This window comes from Furipterus horrens, unplaced genomic scaffold (assembly GCF_987537825.1).
Source record: "Furipterus horrens unplaced genomic scaffold, mFurHor1.1.pri manual_scaffold_1, whole genome shotgun sequence".
In the NCBI taxonomy this organism is placed as follows: domain Eukaryota; kingdom Metazoa; phylum Chordata; class Mammalia; order Chiroptera; family Furipteridae; genus Furipterus; species Furipterus horrens.
This window is the reverse complement of record NW_028327171.1, coordinates 7,772,288-7,792,440: the sequence shown is the minus strand read 5'-3', so window position 1 is coordinate 7,792,440 and position 20,153 is coordinate 7,772,288. Positions and strand designations below refer to the sequence as shown.

The 20,153-nt window shown below is 46.2% G+C and overlaps 1 protein-coding gene across 1 annotated transcript in view; it reads left to right on the top strand.

Annotated features, from left to right (window-relative positions):
- Positions 1-3,453, top strand: part of PRDM15 (PR/SET domain 15) — a 44,455-nt gene extending 41,002 nt beyond the window's left edge. The window contains exon 23 of the mRNA XM_090271030.1: positions 46-3,453. Within this exon, the coding sequence (XP_090127156.1) occupies positions 46-525 (480 nt within the window). The 3' untranslated portion in view covers positions 526-3,453. The remainder of the gene's footprint in view (positions 1-45) is intronic.
- The last annotated feature ends 16,700 nt before the right edge of the window (positions 3,454-20,153 follow it).

The following is a 20,153-nucleotide window of genomic DNA, read 5'->3' as shown; positions in this document are numbered from 1 at the left end:
ATTTTACAGAAACTAACTGTTTTGCATTGTCTGTCGCTCTTCCAGGTGGTGGTGACTCTCGGTGACCCAAATGTGACCACTCCATCGAGCTCAGTCGGCTTGACCAACATCACCATGACGCCCATCACCACGGCAGCCGGGACTCAGTTTACCAACCTCCAGCCGGTGGCTGTTGGACACCTAACCACACCGGAACGTCAGCTGCAGTTGGACAACTCGATCCTGACCGTGACCTTTGACACCGTCAGTGGCTCCGCCATGTTGCACAACCGCCAGAACGACCTCCAGCTGCACCCCCAGCCGGAAACGTCTAACCCGCAGTCCGTGGCCCACTTCATCAATCTGACCACCCTGGTCAACTCAATCACACCCCTGGGGAGCCAGCTCAGTGACCAGCACCCGCTCACGTGGCGGGCCGTGCCCCAGACGGACGTGCTGCCGGCCCCGCAGCCCCAGCCCCCTGCCCCGCAGGCGGCAACGCCCCAGGTGCAGGCTGAGCAGCAACAGCAGATGTACAGCTACTGAGGCACCTGGCAGACGACTCGCAAAGGGGACCTCAGACAGGGTCCCCTGCTTATGGGTGAGGTTTGTTTGCTGGATACCAAACAGCAGAAAAATCATACATGGCAGTGTAAGTAAGGTTGACTTAGCTTCTGCAGAATTATCTCCAAATCCCTCAGCAACCATTATGGTCTGCCAGCTTGACTCGGGAGGTGAGCCCTGGCAGGCCGGCCGTAGGCGCGAGCAGGTGACAGGCACCGTCCCCGCCAGGCCAGGCCGGGCAGTGGCCATGGCTGTGGCCGTGGCCATGCCCCCAGCCTTCCCAGCAGCCCTGGGTCTGGTGGGCACGGGCTCAGGACGGTGACACCTAAAGAGAAGCAGGATCACAAGAGGCAAGTGTTATGTTATTAGGAGCATATTTTTCCTTTAGAGCTCAGTCACTGCATCAAAACAGAGAGAGTCTTCGCACGTGGCAACCAGCCGCTGTGACATGCAGCTTTCTCCTCGCTTCTGGGTATTTTTTGCAAGCGAGCAGGTGGAAGTTCAAATAACATCGAGTCTCTTCTTTGAAGTCTAAGTTGAGTGGAATTTGTTTCACAACTTTGACACCACGTGTAAGAAGATGGGATCCTCTGGCCTCGAGCTCATTACAGGCAAGGTGGTGTGTGGGGTCGCTGATGCAGGCCCGACGGTCTCTTAGTAATTTAATGCATGGATTGATTTTCAGGATCATTTTTTCACTTTTTGAAAGATTTTATTTCAAGCATATATTATGTATTCAAGACTCGTAGTGGCCATGTTGTTTTTATTTTTTGATGCGCTGAAGTCATTTGCACTGTAGGACGAAGTCTGTGTCCAGTTCTGTACAGCGGCCCCAGGGCAGAGGGGCACACACTTGTGTGCAACAAGGAAGCCTTGTGCTGTCCCCGCTGGTGGCCCCTTTGGCTGTGGACTCCCTGCCATCGCGTGTATTCGTCATGACTGAGGCTCAGCCAGAGTCCCCTGAACTGAAGAAGAGGCAAGAAGTTCATGTTTCTTTCTGTCTTAACTTTAGTTCCAAATGTTGATGTGGTTCAAGACCAATTTTCTGTAACAATGTTGAATAAGCCTAGAAAGCCTCGTTCTTCTGAACTAATGTGACACTGCTCTGTCCTGCCGGGCAATAATGACATCATTGACACCCCTGATGAATGTGCCGAGTGACAACCAGCTCTGCGTCCCGGGGAGACGCCCGTCACGTGTGCGCCCACCTCAGAGCGGGTGGGTGAGGCGGACACGCGCCAGCAGCCAGCCAGCCTCCTGCTGCTCAGCCGGGGAAACAGAGGGACATTGGATTCCTGCTCCCCTCATATTTCTGTTCACGCTGTCCGAGATGAAGAGGTAAATTTGCCTTATGTCGTCCTTGATCACTCTTCGTCCGCAGGCCCGCTGCGATGTGGGAGACCGTTGGGAAGTCCTGAGGGTGAGGCCATGGTGGGTAAACGAGGCCGGAGTGACCCGACATGGCCAGGGAGGCCGAGGACAGTTTGTTATGCAAGATGGATGTGCTCAGCCCTTCACTTTCTTCCAGATGGGAAGACTCGGAGGGCGGGGCTGGAATCTGTTTTGTGCAATACACACCTTTGTGAAGGGAGGGGGTCCGTCCAAGGGCCCGCCGCCCACACGGCTCGCTGACGCTCACAGCTCTCCCCTCAGATGAATGGACTGTGGGAGATTGTTCGACTTTTTAATTTATGATAATTATTTTTATGTTATTTATGTACATAATTAACTGCTTTTTACATAATAGTTTCATCGAAGGGATTCTGGTGAGGGGTGGTAGATTTTTCTAAAATATTGTCTCCATTCTCGAAAGAGAAGGGGTCCAGGAATCCATGGAATCATCCAGAATGCCAGGGCTCCTGAGATATATTTTTTTTTAACCACTGACCATTTCTTTTGCATCTGCAGAACATAAAGGGCGGATGACTAACTAAAAAAAGCCAAACATGATTAAACACCTATCATTTATCCCTATCCTTCCCTATGAAACAAAGGCCTTTTAAATCACAGTTTTATTTTTTTTAAAGAAGTTGTTTTTTGTGCCGAGAGTAAGAATGCATCAGATGTTTTTTAAAGAACCTAATTTAGGTTGTGTGGCCTGGTGTGCTACCACTGTTTATTTAGATAACAGGTGCATAATAATACTTCTTGTTAAATAGGTGAGCGCTCCAAATAAAAATGAAATTTACTCCTGAGTTTTCTGCAGACGTGGTTGGCCTTATGAGGGTGACGATGTCAGGCAAAATGGGCTCTGGTTGTCTTAAGACAGTTGCTCTGAACGTGCCCTTGAGAAACTGGGAGCAGAAAACCAGGTCATCAGCCCAGAGTCATCGGCTGCAGGTGGCCCTGTGCCTGCATCACTCTTTACTGATGGACATGTTTAATTTTTTAACTGATCCCAGATGCACAGCTGGGCCCATAAGAGGACATTAGATCAAGCCTTTGTGGCCACCGGGCTCTGTGAATCCATCTTGATTATTCTGAATTAATAAATCATGAGAATTTATATTGGGCCTGTGAATCCGTAATGTTGTGTAGTTCTGGGCTGCAGACGGTGTGAAGCCTGCTGAGCTGGACCCCAGTCCAGACGCCTGAATTCTGAGCTCCGCAGTCAGGAGGGGACTGTCCCATGGGCTGTGTTCTCTGGGCCAGGGACCACCTCACTGTGTCTCACGGGAAACTGCTTTGGGGAATCTGGGTGTGGGAGGCAGATTCGTGGATTGAGCACATTTTTTTCCCAGCGACAGTGTCCAAAGGCGTAAAGTTCATGGCTTCCCAGCTCGAGGCAGTGAGTTGGTGACTTTGCCACTGGATTTTGAAAGGCATTGAGACTGGAGAAGTTGAATGTATTTCGTATCCCATCAGTTTGTTTAATGACAAATAAAAGGTGCTGTGACCTGTGTTTTTCAATCGCTGGCCCATTCTCAAACTGCCTTTTCCAAGTAGTTGATGTATTTTATGTATTTCAAGAACAGTTATATTTCCTGTCGCCAACGATGACATTTTGATTTCTCTGCAATCTGGAACCCATCAAACATTTGGATTACTTGAAATGTTCAGTAAGGTCTCAGAGGTTTGATCTCCAGTCAGGGCACATGCCTAGGTTGCAAGGTCGGTCCCGGGTCAGGGTGCGTACGAGTGCCAACCAACCAATGTTTCTCTCCCTCCCTTCCCCTCTCTAAAATCGATAAGCACGTCCTCGGGTGAGGATAAAATTAAAAATTTTTAAAAAAAGAGAACAGACACTAAAAAATATGAGTAGGCAGAGGAGAAAAGTTAATCCAGGCATTTCTTTGGGCCGGCGATCTGAAGTGATCCCTTACTGGCCAAATATTAAATGATATGTTCTGATTTGTCAGGGATGGTTAGTTTAAAGTTAGTTCTGAGGCACCTGAAATGTCATCCAACCTGATAAGGATTTGAACTCTGAGACACTTACCGTACCTTCCAGAGCATCGGGGCGCGGCTGATTTGGCCAGCGAAGGGTTCCTTCATTTAACGTTCAGCAAATGGCGAGCACCTCCCCATGGGCGCGTGCGGCCAGCCGCTCAGAGTATCCACAGGAAGTGGCGGCAGCGAGCGCTGTCCACCCACACTGGGTTCCTCCACACCCTGTGCTTCTCGGTGAGGAGGGATCCCCACGGAGCAACTTGCTCTCTGACAGCTGTGCGGTGCACCCACCGGTGAGCAGTCCTTTCACGCTCATTAAAAACAGGAAGGGAGAGATGGCGGGGCCCCCAGCCTCTTCCTCTCCTCAGTTTTTATGTGTCTTGAGTGCATCAGTATCAAAGGGGCCCTTGCTTTGCAGTGACAGGGGTGAAGGGGCATACTCGCTTGGGGACGCAGCACAGTTATCCAGACGTGGCCATAGCTGCCCAGACAACGAGCCGGCTGGGACCAGCCGTCCCGCTCACCCCTGCTCCCCGTGGGAGGCTTCCCTGGGCCCCGCAGTCCCCGGTGCCCGTGGCGGGCCCTCCGCATCGGCACTGCCTTGGAGCCACGCGACCTGCTCTTTCCCCGTGGACGGTTGCTCCGGAAACAGGAGACCCACAGGGGAAGGTGTCCTTTCCACAGGACGTAGACCCACCCGTGTCTTCACAGAGAGCCCAGCCCAGCACACTTCCCCGGAAAGAGGGAGGATGGAGGACCGGGATCTCGCACTGGCTGAATTAGACCTGTTCCTCTCGGGGGACGGTCACTCCTCCGGAATGCTGCTGAGTCGTCCCCTTGTGTGACAATCCGGAGCATGGCCTGAGCTCCAGAGCTTCTCTCCCCTCCTGAGCTTTGCCCACAAAAATGGGGCCTTTGGGAGATGGGTAGGTCACGAAGGCGACCCTCACATAAGGGGTCAGTGTTCTTATGAAGGACACCCCGGAGAGCTCCCTGTCCCCCGCCCCGCCCGTTAGGACAGCGAGAAAGTGGACCCTCACCAGACACACCATCTGCCAACACTTTGATCTTGGACTTCCAGCCTACCAAACTGAAAACATATATTTGGGTGATTTTTTTTTTTAATAAGTCACCCCATCTATGTATTCTGTGACAGCGGCATAAGGGGCTGTGTGTGTGTGTGCGTGTGTGTGTGTATCTGTCTGTGTGTTAGACGCTGTATAAGTTCATCACTGGTGTTGGTGTGTGTATCTACCACTCTAGTCAGTATACTAAGTACAGTCGTCCCTCACTATGTCGCGGTTCACTTATCGCGGCCACACTGTATCGTGGGATTTTTAAAACTATTATATTTAATTATTTATCGCAGATTTTTCGCTATATCGCGGGATTTTGCGGTACTGTATATGTATGCTGTTAAAGTTATGTAGATTTAAGAGTGTAGAATAAATGTAAGGTTCCTACTTTGCGGCGGGGTCTGGAATGTAATACCCACGATAAGTGAGGGACTACTGTATGTCATTTTTTAAGACTGGCTTTTTTTCACTGCACAGAACACCCTTGAGATCTACCCAAGTTGTTGGTTCCTTTTCATTGCTGTGTATTGTGTGGATGGACCACAGTCTGTTTAACCCTTCACCCACCGAAGGAATTCTTGGGTTGTTTCCAGTTCAGGGCTATCATGAGTAACAGCTGCTATGAAAACTGGTGTATTAATATGTGTGGGGAGGTAAGTTTTCCTTTCTGTAGGATAAACGCCCAGGAGTACGGTGACTAGCCTGGAGGGTCGGTGTATAGATTTATCTGGGGAATAATCGTGGACCTGCCTGGTAGCCAATGCCAGGCCATTTCAAGTGTGGTTTGTGTTTTCCATGTAATAAGTATCGTAAGGTATCGAGGCGGTGAGAATTATTCATGTTGTGTTCTAAGAGCAAAACATAAAATCTGAGATCATGGTTCTGGGAAATAAGAAAAAAGACTTTACCTGTCTCGGATACACAGTGGAAAGGAAGAGCTCCCACCGCCTTTTATGTTAATCCTAAATGTTGGGGGAAACATGCTTCCTTGACTTTCAAAGCTTTGAAGCAATAAAGGAAAAAAAAAAGCCCCCAATTTGTTCTATCCAATTGGAACTATCACTCAAAATTTCTAATTCTTCAGGAGACATTTGAAAGTTCTGATCCAGTGTGATCACCCCCAAACATCCCAATCTTTCCTACACTACTTTCCAGAATCTTCCCTGTGCCAGGCTCTTAAAGAGTCTTGATGGATGAGAGAAAGGAACAATGGAAATTTCCAAACAATACCATCGCAACAAAAGTTACCCATGCCTCATGTTCGTAGTACCCTGCTGTCCCTAGAAGAGATCTTTCTTTACTGCACTTGGTTATCTTTCTGGTAGTTTGGACATTGATTGTGCTAGATCTTTGGAATCTGAGAGCTGAAATGTGTGTGACTAGATCTTTTCAGCTCTTACGTATGTCTCGTAAGCGGCAGGAAGAATCTAGAACAGAAACAAATCATCCTTAAATGTCCAGCTTATATCAGGTTAGAGTAAGAAGAGTAATGGCTGCAGCTGGGCCTCCACCCACAAACATCACCTCGGCCAATCCCCCAGCGAGCCCTGAGACGGAGAGCTGTCACCTCATTGGGAGGTGACTGTCATCTCATTGGAAGATGACATGAGGTCTCTCAACAAAAGGGGAGCCCCGCTGCCCATGAGTGGGGCTCATGACAAAACACTGTTGTAATGAATCTGTGATGTCATGTTTGTGGACCTGGGTGTCTTGTGTTGAGAACAGTGTGAGTACTTTTAGCAAAATTGTGACTTCTGAGGAGTTTCTAGCCCCCTGCTTGGGCCACACAAGTCTGGTCGACAGCCAGACTAAGTGTATTCTGAGTCTCCTGCTTGAGAGCACTTCACCAGGATTCGGCAGAAATGTCCCCGAAATAACCAGTGTTTAAATGTGGCACCAAAAAATGTGGAAACGGTTCTTTTTTTTTTTTTTTTTAACCAGAGACCTGTTTTTTGTTTTTGTTTTTTTAACTTAAAAGGCAACAACAACAAAACTAAATGCCTCGACTGTCTCCTAACTGTGTTCTGTGTGGCTCCCATAAGCCAGCCTCCCACTCTGGCTGTAATTAACCCCCACCCCATACCTGCCTTCAAGTGGCGTCAAAGCCTAAATAATTAAGGCGATTATTCACCAGCCGCAGACTCTGACTCTGCGAGGCTCGTTGGCACCTCTTCTTGGCAGGGCAGGCTGCTATGCGAACATCCGCTGGGGGCCAGGGGGACAGCTCATTCCGGGCTCCAGTGATTCAGCTGAGCCAAGCTTCTTTTTCTTCAAGTCGGACCAACTCACATTTTATAGCCCTTAGCCACGATTTGGTGCCATTATTCCAAACCAAGGACCGAGACATAGTGTAAGTCCCCGAGGCATGGTTTATTTTATTATGAATGGAGCAAGTGGAAGACATTTCACAGCGACAACCTTCAAAGTGTCCCATCCAGAAGCACCCTTGTGTGGGATGGTTTCCTCTTGTTCTGCTCATGGGGAACTGTAGGGGCTGCAGCCATTCCTTGTAAGGAATTCCAGTCATCCCCTAAGGGTCCCATTGCCTAAGGCCCGTAAAAATTTGCCAATGTCTGCTGCTAGCATTAAGTAATTGCCTCTTTGAGGCTTTTCTCTTGCAGAGAATCCGGCCTTTTTGCAGAGCTGTCTGTCCTGCAGAGAATCTGGCTAAGCAGCTGACTACGACTGAAGATAACCCCGTAAACCTTGTCCCTGTTGCTGCCAGATGTCAAATACACACCCACCTGCAGCTGCCCACCCCCACTTCCTGCCAGGGTTGCTTTCCCGCCATGTAAACCCTGCCCTAAACCCCATTCGGGGTCGGCGCCATTTTGGAGACTTGGTCTCGGCCCGGCTGCTGGCAATAAACCCTTTGCTTTCCTTATCCACTGTCTCCAAATGGTTTATTCTCGCTGAATCTGCCGTAACAGAACAACAGCAACAAAGGATGAAGAGCTGATTATAGCCTGATGTCTAATAACCTTTCACGTTGTAAACACACGAGCTCACTCCTCAGCCGGCCCGGGTCCCCTGACATTTTTCCAGACACTTCCTCTTCCCTGGCTCTCAGCCTCAGGGTCTCCACATGTAGGCTGTACACCCTCAGGGGTTATTGTGCATATTCTAGTTAAGGGTCTGGGTGTGTATGTGTGTGTGTGGCTGAAGTCTAGTGGCTTAGAAAATCCAAATCATTTTACCTCCATGAAGCATGACTTAAGTGTGTAGAGATTTTCTAGAATTTATTGACCATTGTACTCTGTTTGGTGATGAAGTTCACAAACATCACTGAGTTAAGAACTTTTTAAAAGCCCTCGCTTTTCTGGGATGGAGAAAATGGTGACGTCACTTTCTGACAAACCAACATTGACCATGTCTCATCATTGTGGTGGCACGTGTCTACCCACAGGAATAAAGGGTGGCTTGTGGGGCAATGCGCAATGGCCCCAGAAGATCCTGTACAAAGAACATTGCTCAAAAACAGAGCCCCGACTGGCTTCTTGTCACAAATAAAGCGAAGGGAGCCCTGCCTCCTGCTCACTGCAGGTTCTGTTTTTTAACACACGTCAGTACTACGCTGTTTTCATGCTGTGAGCATCGCCTCTTGTTCTTGTGGTTTCATGTGTTCTCTGAGCATGTAATACACTTTGAACAGAATTTCTCTGATGACCAGGTTTTCAGGGGAATTTAAAATTTTAACTGGCCCGGCATCCAAAGCATCAAGTCTGAGTGTATTTTACAAACTTTAAATACTAAACTGGGTTTGCATATATCGGGGGCCTGGGGGCCCCCGTGCTGCACATTTTTCTTAGTCTCTTCTGGTTCTTTAGAAGAGCAGGTACCAGCAGTGACCATTTCAGTCATTACAGTCCCCTCAGAACTAGACAGAGAATGGCACCATATTCCACGTATGACTTCCATTTCTCTTCCTTTTAAGTTGATGTAAAAGAGTGCTCCACTAGATAACAGCTGTACATATTGCTTCTGTTAATAATCCTTCACATTTGCATGGCCTTGCAAAAAGGATTGTTAACTTTATCCCATGGCCCAGCTGAAGGAGCTCTTTTATAATCTACAAGGACGCGCCCTTAGGGTCAGGCCAAAGAGAACCAAAGGCACCTGTTCAGGACACACCTTGGGGATAATGTTCTGGCTTGCCCTTTTGGTCCAGGAATGTTTTCCAAAAATAGAAGTTTTTGATCTTGCGAAACAATAGTTTCCGGAAGATAATAAGTCAATTGCTATTTTTTTCTTGTAACAGATGAAATATTCTTGCAATATATTTTTTCCTGTGGTTGGGTTCAATTAGGATGCAAAGTAGGAAGTTTAGAAGGTTTTGGAATAGTAGTCATATGCTCTAAATTGGTTCTTCCTTTTGAATATGAAATTAAGTGATGATTCTGTATATGTAAATAGGACATATGACTGTTCTGGGTGGTTGTCAGATAACTACTCAATCTTTGCAGGTTAGTCTTTAGTAACTTCTTTAAGAGTTGAACTGAATGGACAAGACTGTGACATTGTCATTGTGTCATTACACAACGTAGTCTTATTCTTAGGACATCGATGTTGACGTCAGGTGGGCTCAGAATCCAGACAGACAGATGCCTTTGTCTGCTGCATTCACAGCAGCAGACACTGTGAAAACACATTGTGCGATCTGGCAGAAGCACTTTTTTCAATTAATTGTATTTCGATTTGAAGTTCTTTTAGAAAAGGTTTAGAATATGTGTTACTTATGGTTAAGAAAGGGAAAATAGAAGTTCAGAAATGGAAGGTTTTAGAATAAAGGTTTGGGTTTTTTTTTTTTTAAAGAGAATAGCATATTTTCTATGGTTATTGTTTTTAATTCATTTAAAGTTCACAGGTTTTTTTTTAGCAGCTTAATACATTTACTTTTGGATACCCATCCAATGAACAGCTTCATCCTAGATTAAAAATTTCTTGACATCTTTATGCTATTGAAGATCTTTTTCTGATATAGGGGTAAGGAAAGACATTTTACCAAAAACCTGAGATGACTTTATAGGCATTTGTCTTTCATATCTTATCACAACTTTGGGTAACTTGTGGTTGGCAAATTTCTTTTTTGTTAACAAACTTGGGACAGTTTCAGATTCTGTAAGGAATCAGTGTGACATTGGGTTCTCGGGGTACAATAGCAAGAAAAGAATTTAAGCACTATTCTTCAGAAGCATTAACTCTTAGGAACCTCCCTAATTTTGTCCTGATGTGGAGGCTTGAGGTTCTTTCTCATAAACTATTAGCTGCTTGGTCCCAAATATCTCTATTGCATTAGAAAGGGCCAGAATATCCTTGATTTCCCCATTTCTAAATAGGAAGAACACATGTGTAGCACGTTTTAAGATCAGAGTAAATGGTGGGGCTCTCACGACCCATAATAAAATCTGCTCAGTTCTGCATTCAGAATTGGGGGCCCTGTTCATAGGAAGCCTTTCTCATAGAAAACATCAGTTGAAACAAGAAAATATTTTTTTCTATGCAGCCCCATCGCTCACAAATACACACACAAACACGAACACCCATACAGTCACACAACACAATCTCACACAGACCTCAAGTTCAAAATTTTTATAGTTAGCATTTCAGAATAGATTTTTATCTTTTTAAAGTATACTTTATTGATTATGTTGTTACAATAGTCCCAATTTTTTTCCCTTTGCTCCCCTCCACCACTACCCCCTTCCCTCCAGCAATCCCACCCCCCTTAGTTCATGTCTATGGGTCATGCATATAAGTTCTTTGGCTTCACCCTTTCCTATATTATTCTTGACATCCCCTTGTCTATTTTGTACCAACTGATCATGCTTCTTAATCCCTGCACCATTTCCCCATTACTCCCCGTTCCTCCTCCCAGCTGATAATCCTCCTAATGATCCCCATATCTATGATTCTGCTCCTATTCTGGTTTGCTTAGTTGGATTTTGTTTTTATTTTTTAGATTCAGTTGTTGATAGTTGTGAGTTTGTTTTCATTTTAATGTTCATAATTGTGACCTTTTTCTTAAGTAAGTCCCTTTGACATTTCATATAATAATGGCTTGGTGATGATGAACTCCTTTAGCTTCACCTTGTCTGGGAAGCACTTCCTCTGCCCTTCCATTCTAAATGATAGCTTTGCTAGATAGAGTAATCTTGGTTATAGGTCCTTGCTTTTCTTCACATTGAATACTTCTTGCCAGTCTCTTCTAGCCTGCAAAGTTTCTTTTGAGAAATCAGCTGATAATCTTATAGGCACCCCTTTGCAGGCAACTGTCTGCTTTTCTCTTGTTGCTTTTAAGATTCTATCTTTCACCTTTGGCATTTTAATTATGTTGTGCCTTGGTGTGGTCCTCCTTGGGCCTAGTTTGTTTGGGACTCTCTGTGCTTCCTGGACTTGTATGTCTATTTCCTTTGCCAAATTTAGGAAGTTTTTCTTCATTTTTTTTTTTCCATTTAAGCTTTCTATTTCTTGCTCTTCCTCATCTCCTTCTGGCACGCCTATGGTTCAGATGTTGCCATGTTTAAAGTTGTCCCAGAGGTTCCTAAGCCTCTATTCACTTTTTTCAATTCTTCTTACTTCATTCTGTACTGGTTGACTGTTTTTTTCTTCCTTATGTTCCAAATCATTGATTTCAACACCAGTTTTCTTCCCTTCACCATTGGTTTTGTGTGGATTCTCCTCGTTTCATTTAGCATAGCCTTCACTTCTTCCCTTATGCATTTGCCCTACTTAAGCATATCTGTTAAGCCTGTGAGCATCTTTATTACCAGTGTTTTGAACTCTAAGTCTGTTAGGTTGGTTATCTCCTCGTCGCTTAGTTCTCCCACTGAAACCTTGATCTGTTCCCTCTTTTGGGCCATACTTCTCTGTCTCCTCATCTTGACAGGCTCCTGTGTTTGTTTGCCTCTGTGTCTTAGGTAGAGCTGTTGCGCCTGTTATGTTGTAAGGGGCGGAGCCTTAGGTATTTGTCAGTACAGGGCAACCTGTTGCACCATGTTGTGGTGCAGGGAGGGGAGGGGTGTGAGAGGGAACAATGTCTCTTGCTCAGCACTCACTCCTTTTCCAGGCACTTCTCCCACTTCTATATGGGGCTGGCACCTCTCTAGCTGTGCCCTGGCGATCGTTCCCAGAGTGGGTGAGTCTGTGGAAGTTATAGGACCATGGGGACCCTTTAAACAAGCTGACTCTGCTGAGAGACCAGCAGTTCCTGCCTTCACCCCAAACCCCACTGGTTTGCACAATTAGAAGCAATGAGGCTTGATTTCCCCTGGTGCTGGAACCCTGAGCTGTGAGGTCTGGTCTGGTGCTGGGAACACTCTCCAGGTGTCCCTCCTGATTTTTTAAAACATGTGACTGTGCTTTCTGCCAGCCTGCCGCTGCTGCTGCTGCTGCTGCCACCACACTGCATCCTCTCTGTCTGGGCTCTGCCCCTCCTACCTGTCTGGATGAGTATTTCTTCATTATGTCTTTGTTTGTTGGGCTTCCGTGCAGTTCAATTTTCTGGAACTTCTGGTTGTCTCTAGTTTTGAGGTAGTTGTATTCCTTCTTAGTTGTGAAGGAAGATGTAGCGTGTCTGTCTAGGCCTCCATCTTGGCCAGAAGTCTCTATTATTATCTAGATTTTTATCTTTAATATTCATTTAAGTTGTCTTTGCAAATGAGTGTTTAACATTAGTACATAGAGTATAGGTTGACATGTCTTCTGAAATATTTATATTTGCTGATTATTATTGTGATTTTATATTTGCACATTTTAATTGCAATTTTATTTTATTTAAGTTCCTCCAATCTGTACTTAACTCTTTGCTCTGTATGTGGGCTGCGTTCTATTTGCTTTTATATCTTGTAGATTTCCAAGGAAAATATTAGTTACACTCTTTAACAATCTTTCACTAAACCATACTTTACTGGTGAGTTAATGTTTAGTTGTGGAGCACATATTATCAGTATTGCAGCAAATACTGTGTCAGGAAGAGAGTGCTTTGGAACTGGGCGAGAATGCGTGGTAAGTTAGTTTCCTGTATTTTTCCTATAAGCACAGATCACTTTATAGAATTTTTTTTTTTATTGATTGATTTTAGAAAGAGAGAAAGGGAGTGAAAGAGAGGAGAGAGAAAAATGTGTTGTTCCACTTATCTATGCATTCATTGGTTGATTCTTGCACGTGCCCTGACTAGGATTGACCAGGGGCACTTTATGGAGATTTTAGACTTCAGGAGAAAAGCTATGTCACTCATAGTAGTCTACTCTGGAAAAGGTAAAAATGTGTTTTTGTTATTCTGGATTTTAACCCTTCCATTTGCAAAACAAAACAAAAGCCTCTGCAAGCAACCACTGTGATGTTTGCATTAGTATTACTTCTTAAAGGCATAATTTAGTATCAAATATTTTTTAAAGATTTTATTTATTTATTTTTAGAGAGAGAGAAGGGAAAGAGAAAGAGAGGGAGAGAAACATCAATGTGAATCAATCTGTTGCCTCTCACGCACGCCCCGATGAGAGATCAAACCCACAACCTAAACATATGCTCTCACTGGGAATTGAACCAGTGACCTTTTGCTCGGGGGGCTGACTCCCAACTGAGTCACACCAGTCAGGGCAGTATCAAATATTTTAAGTCATACACACACACGCTCATGCACACACACACACACGTATAAATGTGCACACATATGTATTGCACCCGTTTGTACATGTGTATATAGGCATGTGCATGCGTACATTTGTGTTTGCACAGTTAGTGTACATGTGTGTACATGTGTGCACACACATGAGTATGCATCGTGCCTGTATATAGATACACAGCGAGCATTGGTGAAGATCAAAGTGGTTTGGCTTCCCTGGAGAGCTGTTTGTCAGTATCTTTGAAAGTTAACATACCTCTCTCCCTGACAGTTGAGCAGTTCTGCTTCTAGGTCTTTACCTAAGAGAAATGAAATCATATTATGGGGGTGACTGAAGGCGGGTGCACCCACAGGGGTGGGAGATTAGGGTGTGAGAAGATGGGGTGCTATCCCGCCTTCCCGCCCTGTTTTCTTTCTTACCACTTTTCACTTCTGTTGCTGTGATACACACACGCGGTAGGTCCTGGACGGCTCCGTGCTTCAAACAGCCTGTGGCTGCATTAAACAATACATGTGACTTTGGTAGAAATGGGGCTTTTGTGTTTACATAAGATTAATTGGCAGAAGACACAGAGGAGGAACAGAGGGCAGGCCCCTGAATATGAATTTGGATTACTGTGGACGACCAGCCCAACTTACAGCATATCCACATTATCCATTTTTTTTAATTGTGCCGATTATTCTGCGTTGATGATTTCCCTTTCGGGTCAGAGCTCCACGGCTCTTGTTCTCCCTACCACCACTCTTTATTCCCCGCGACGGAGGGAAAGACAGACTCTGACCGTCACACATACGCACCAGACTCCAAATAATACCGCCTGCGGCATGAACACCGGAAAAGCTCGAAGACTTCTCTTCTTTTTCGTAGTTCTTTTTGTCCTTCGTGAATTTTCCACTAGGAGCGACTTTGAAACTTCCACGTTTTAAAGCCGGATGGCATAGCTGTGCTCTGGTTGGTCAGGCCACCCAATGGATTCACATTAGTCCTTTTTTCTTATTTTACTTCTGATGTTTAGGGATTGCTTTTTGAAAGTTAATTTGTTTTATAAGTATATAAAATATTTACATGGTTTCCAAAGTCAAATCTATGAAACGAGGCAGGCTCTTCCACTCTCCATCCCCATAGGTATCCTTCAAATTACTTCTGTCTTAGTCTCCAAATGCTTACTTTTAAAATAGAAGCAAATAAGATAGGTAGATAATAGGTAGATAGATAATAGGTAGATAGACAGATGGACAGAGAGAGAGAGCTGGCTACCTTCCTTGTTCCCTCCTGCCTTGGATAAACAGCAATGTATACTTGTCCTTTCCTCCACCTTGCTTCACTCACAGGGACCTCTGTGATCACTGAGAGAGCGTTCTCCTTTTTCATGGCTGCATACTATTCCTTCATGTCTCTGAGTGATGATCATTCACCCAGTGCCCCACTGATAGGGACTTGGGTTTCTTCTAGTCATTTGCTTTTACAAATTGTATACTATTTTAACAAAAATGGGGCTCATTATGTAAATGCCTGTAGCTTGCTCTTTCACTGAATATAATTTGATATTATTATATCCGTCCACTTTAGTTGTAAAATACACCAGATGGGGTTAATGGAAGATTAGGTGTTGTCAGTCCATTACTGAAAGCACAGGAAAGCGGTCGAAGCTGAGAGAAGAAAGGCAGTCAGAGCTGACGTGGGAGCAGGGCATGGGACATGCAGGCACTGTTCTGAGGACATGCTACCTTGTTCCCACACGTTAAACCTCACAGTTCTATGAAGTAGGGACCCTCGTTCCACCGTCCTCATTCTTCAGAGGGGGAAACGAAGACGAGAGACCTGGTGGCCTGCAGGGCTGGAATGCCGTGGGCTGCCCTGGCTGCTGCACCTTGCTATCTGCTTCTGGGGCCCGGACTGAGAGGCCCAGGAGGGCAGGGCCATCTGTGACAAGGGCTGTGCCTGGCCCAGAGCACGGGCACCACAAATATTTGTTGAGTGACTGTGTGGCTGGCTGGCTCGCTCACTGGTAGGGCCATGCGGATTCCGCAGCAGCCACGGCTGCAGTTCTCACGCTCGGCCCACAGATGGCAGGTGGCCACCTTGTGGCACCACCCCATTGAGAATCTGGCAGAGCCACCAGGGTGTGTGTGAGAAGTACCCAAGGAGAATTCCTTTCTAAATAGACATCTTGGGAAGAGAAGTCTTGGCTGGCAATGTCAGATCTGGAGCAGTGATAGCAGGGACCCTGCTGACAGAACCACGGGCAGGCAGGGCTCCTAGCCCTTGAGGTGGACATGACAACCCGGGGGTGGGCTGCGGGAGGGGGGGCAAGCTCGTCTCAGGTGGTGGTGGGAAAAGGAAGCAGTAAAAGCTGAGCCCTCTCCATGCTCCCCACCCAGCAGAGCAGGAGGCCAGCCCGACCTTCACATGCCTTGTTTTAAGATCATTTTAATGCAGCCCAGTTCAGCTGCAAAAAGAGGAAACCTCACCTCCCCACTTGTTTTTGTCAGAGGGCCTGTCCAGACAAGGGTAGACTCATGTCCTGAATATGCTTTCCCTGGACCTTGAGCAGCGGCATCAGCCTTCTTCACTGGAGTGGCTCAGAAATGGCTTAAAAAATAGTAGTAAAATAAAATAGAAATCACAGCACAGCCTGCAAAATGGCGAGTGTACCAGCTTTGCCGGTAAAATGACTGGCTGGCTTTAGAAAGCGGGGTTAAGGTGAAATTAGTCAGGGTTCTCCAGAGAAACAGAACCAATAAGATGTGTGTTTGTTTTGTTTATTGTAAGGAATTGACTCCATGTGATTTTGGAGGCTGACAAGTCTGAGCTTTTTGGTCAGCTACAGTCAGCAGGACCAGAGAGGACGCAGAAAATCAGCGTCTCCTGTTTTGGGATGAAATAAGGACTCTTTGTCACTGTGCTAGAGATGGATCTAGGGGGGGTGCATCAGTTTCCTGGGGCTGCCATAGCAAAGTATACTCACTGGGTGGCTTAAAAGCAACAAAAAGTGTACAGTATTCTCCCACGGTGCAGAGGCATCTCTGAAAAGGGAGGTTTAGGTTAAAGTCAATATTCACTTGAGAAAAGCTAGAAGATGGAGTCAGTACCGCTCACCCCAACCCCGTCCTTTCTCCTCCAGCCCCAGGGGTGGCTCTGGAAATCCTTGCCAGGGATCCTGCTTGTAGTGCCTGTTCTCCCAAACCTCTTTTTCAGAATTAATGAGTACAGGATGGCAGCACCGGACAAGTTATGCTCTTGGAGCAAATAGCATTCAAATCATGCAGGAATTTCTCAAAAGCAGCCCTACAAGTTGCTGCAGGAGTTGGCCTTCGAGGAGAGCAAGGCTTCCTGGACTCGGAGGAGCGGCAGGGGCGGGGCCGGGCCGGGGGCGGGGAGGGGAGCGGGGCAGAAGGAGGGGCTGGGGCGGGGCGCGGAAGAAGGTCCCCACTGCCTCTTCCCGGTGGGCTGATCAAGCGGGAGGACCTCCGAGGCGCTGGCTTTATTCCAAGGGGTCAGTCCTGGGTTGGCTGCAGGAGCTAAGTGAGCCCTTGGCCAAGAGCGCTGGGTCGGGGACGCGCGGCTCTCGGGACCCTGGAGAGGACAGAGGTGGGGGGACACTTCTCGCAGCAGTACGCCCACCAGAAGTGACAGATAAGCGGCACTGTTATCACCCGGTACAGGCCAGGCGCACTGTCTCCCTGGACCCCCACGGCCATGGTGGGAAGGGACCCCTCTCCCCCATTTCAAGGACCAGCAAACTCGCCCACGGTCACGGCGCCGGGACCCCGCCTAGGAGAGTCCTCGCACCAGCCTTCTCCTTGGCCAGCGGGGTCTGTCCCGTCCCCACGGTGGGATGCAAAGGCAGCCCCCCCACCCCCGCCCTGCTCGCAGGGTCAACGCGAGGTGACTAAGTGGCTCTGTGGAGAAGGGGACACCCGCTCACAGCCGGGCGCACCGGGAGACTTGGACGACAGAGGCGCTGTCCCCGGAGGAGGCGGATTTAAGAATTCTTAGGGAAAACGCCCGCAAAAGCCTGGCGGCTGGCACTTCCCGGCCCTCCCCTCCCGTGGGCGCTCCCGGCGGGGTAGCTGGTCTGAGCGCCTGGCCCTCGGGCCTCCAGCTCCGTGAGACCACCTGGCCTCAGCGTTGCTGGGCGCCCCTCTGTCTAGATCACCTTGTACAGCCCACCCTGGCACATCTCAGACGGCCACCCTCCACGTCCGAAATGCAAAACCTGCACTATTATTCACCTAATATTTTTCTTTAACTCGGTCAATTTTTATTTTTACCTAAAATATATTAGAAGTGAAACTATGCTTTGATGAAAGGTTTTCATTCATAGAAATTATTGACACTGTAGTGAGCTCAATCGTTTCAGAGAATACGAATGTTTACAAGATAATGGATACGATTTCTTTGTCTATTAAGAAAATTTCCACAGCTGATTAAGATGGAAAATGCAACTTAATATTCAGTTTGTCTTATTTAGTATCTGATAAGAGTTACTGTCTTAAAGCTAACATCGAAAGCTTTAAATTTGCTTAATCTCAAACATAAAACTGCTGTTGGGATTTATTTTTTTAAAAAGGTTACAAGCAATAAAACATTTTCAGTTCAAAAATGCAACTCTTTGTATTTTGTGCCTTTAAGTGATTTAAATCATTTCAGCTGAATGATTTGCTGTGTTCATTTAAAATCTTCTCACTTAGTTTGTCACTGCTACTTGTTATGCGTTTACTATGTTAAATATCTGCACAACAAAATGAGACTAAATATTTTCTTCTCTTTTGACACCGTAGTCTCATAACTTAATGTAATACCAATTGTTCTCTCTCTACACCTAAACCCTCTTTGGTGTGTCTTAGATGGCCACGGAGTAACCACAAAGGTTTATACCTTGGAAATATAAAAGGTGCTACAATAGTCATTAAAATATTGTCACTGTAAGTTACTTTCATACTTGGAAATGTCACTTTACCTGCCAATGACCAATGACCATTACCATAAATAACAATTACCTATAGTCACAGAGGTTTTATAACCCTGCTTATCTTCACAATTCTGACAAGGGACTTGGTTGTCCTTTGACCGATTAGAAAAACAGACCGGGTGGAGTGGCCTCTGTGAAGAACACAGCCAACTCAGGGGGAGGATCAGGGCCAGTCCCACCCAGCCCTGGTTAGTGACCTTTGTCCCCTCTCCGCATGCAGCTGGGAGCTGGCTGCTGAGGCCTCTTGGGACTCTGGTTCTCCGGCCCTGGAGCCCAAATGCTGAGCCTACTACAGATAACCCATAAATATTTGTCAAGTGAAGCCAGCAGATGGTTAAATAAAGGAAATTGGTGTGTCCCATTACTAGCCTGGTGTGCACTGTTAGTCACCTGTGCTGATAAACTTCATGCAGTTGAGACGGGAGTTTACAGGGAGTCTAGAGAAAGGTGCCTGGAGCCGAACCCCGGAAACAGCGCAATGACTCACTTTCTAGCCGAGTAATTCCCCCCCCCCCACCGAAATAATGACGATGTCTACTTTCAAGTTATCTGTATATATTCAAAATCCCAATTATTTTTTAAATGTTGGTTTAAACATTAGTTGCATTTGCTATAAACAAGCTTGAAATAACCACTTGGCGCTCTGGTCTCAAGGAGATCAATTCTGATATCAAGATTATGTGGAAAAGAATGTGGCAGCCTGGTTTTCCCAAGAGGCTTGGGGACCAACCCTGGTCAATTCCCAACAAAAATTACTTTCCAAAGGGAACTTGCTGGGGGAGATGGGAGGCTGTGCACTGTCTACAAAGCAGAAAGGAGCCCAGTTACTGGCTGTACAATAAGATTATCATGCGCCCAGTGGAAGGAAAAGTCTGTAGGAGCTAAGTCTGAGGCTCCCATACATGGGCTAGGATCAACCTCTCCTTTTTGGGTGACTAACGTAGAAATACAATTAATGTCATTAAAATGTGTCCTCTTTTATTGCCCCATTCTGCCCTCATTACTCATCTCAGGTGGCCAAAAATAAGCCTGTGCTCAGTGTACAGTTGTACAGAAGTGAGTAGTTTTCAGGTGTGAAAGTTTTCAACACACTTGTTGACCTCTGACCCAGATATCTTTCCAAGAGTGGTGTGAATTCAGGCTTGAAATTTTTTTCCCCTCGAAGTTTGGGAAAAAAAGCATCTTTCCTCTTCAAGTGATCTGTTCTCCATGTAAAAAAGACACCTTTTTTTTTCTTCTTTAAGAACGAACGGGGAACTCCTGTTGTCTTTGGAATTTTAGATTTGCTGTTGGGAATAATTTAGAAAACTAAAAGTTACTTCCAAAGTGAAAACTTTGGTGTTAAAACAGACACACCCACACCCACAGACACACACACACACATGCACAGACACACACGCGTACCCCGAGATGTGGATCTCCAGGGAGTTATGCTGAGTGGAAAAAGCCAGTTCCAACAGATCCCACACTGAACATAATTTGAAATATAACAATTTTATAAATAGAGGAAAGATCAGTGATGGCCAGGGCTTGAGAGTCTGGTTA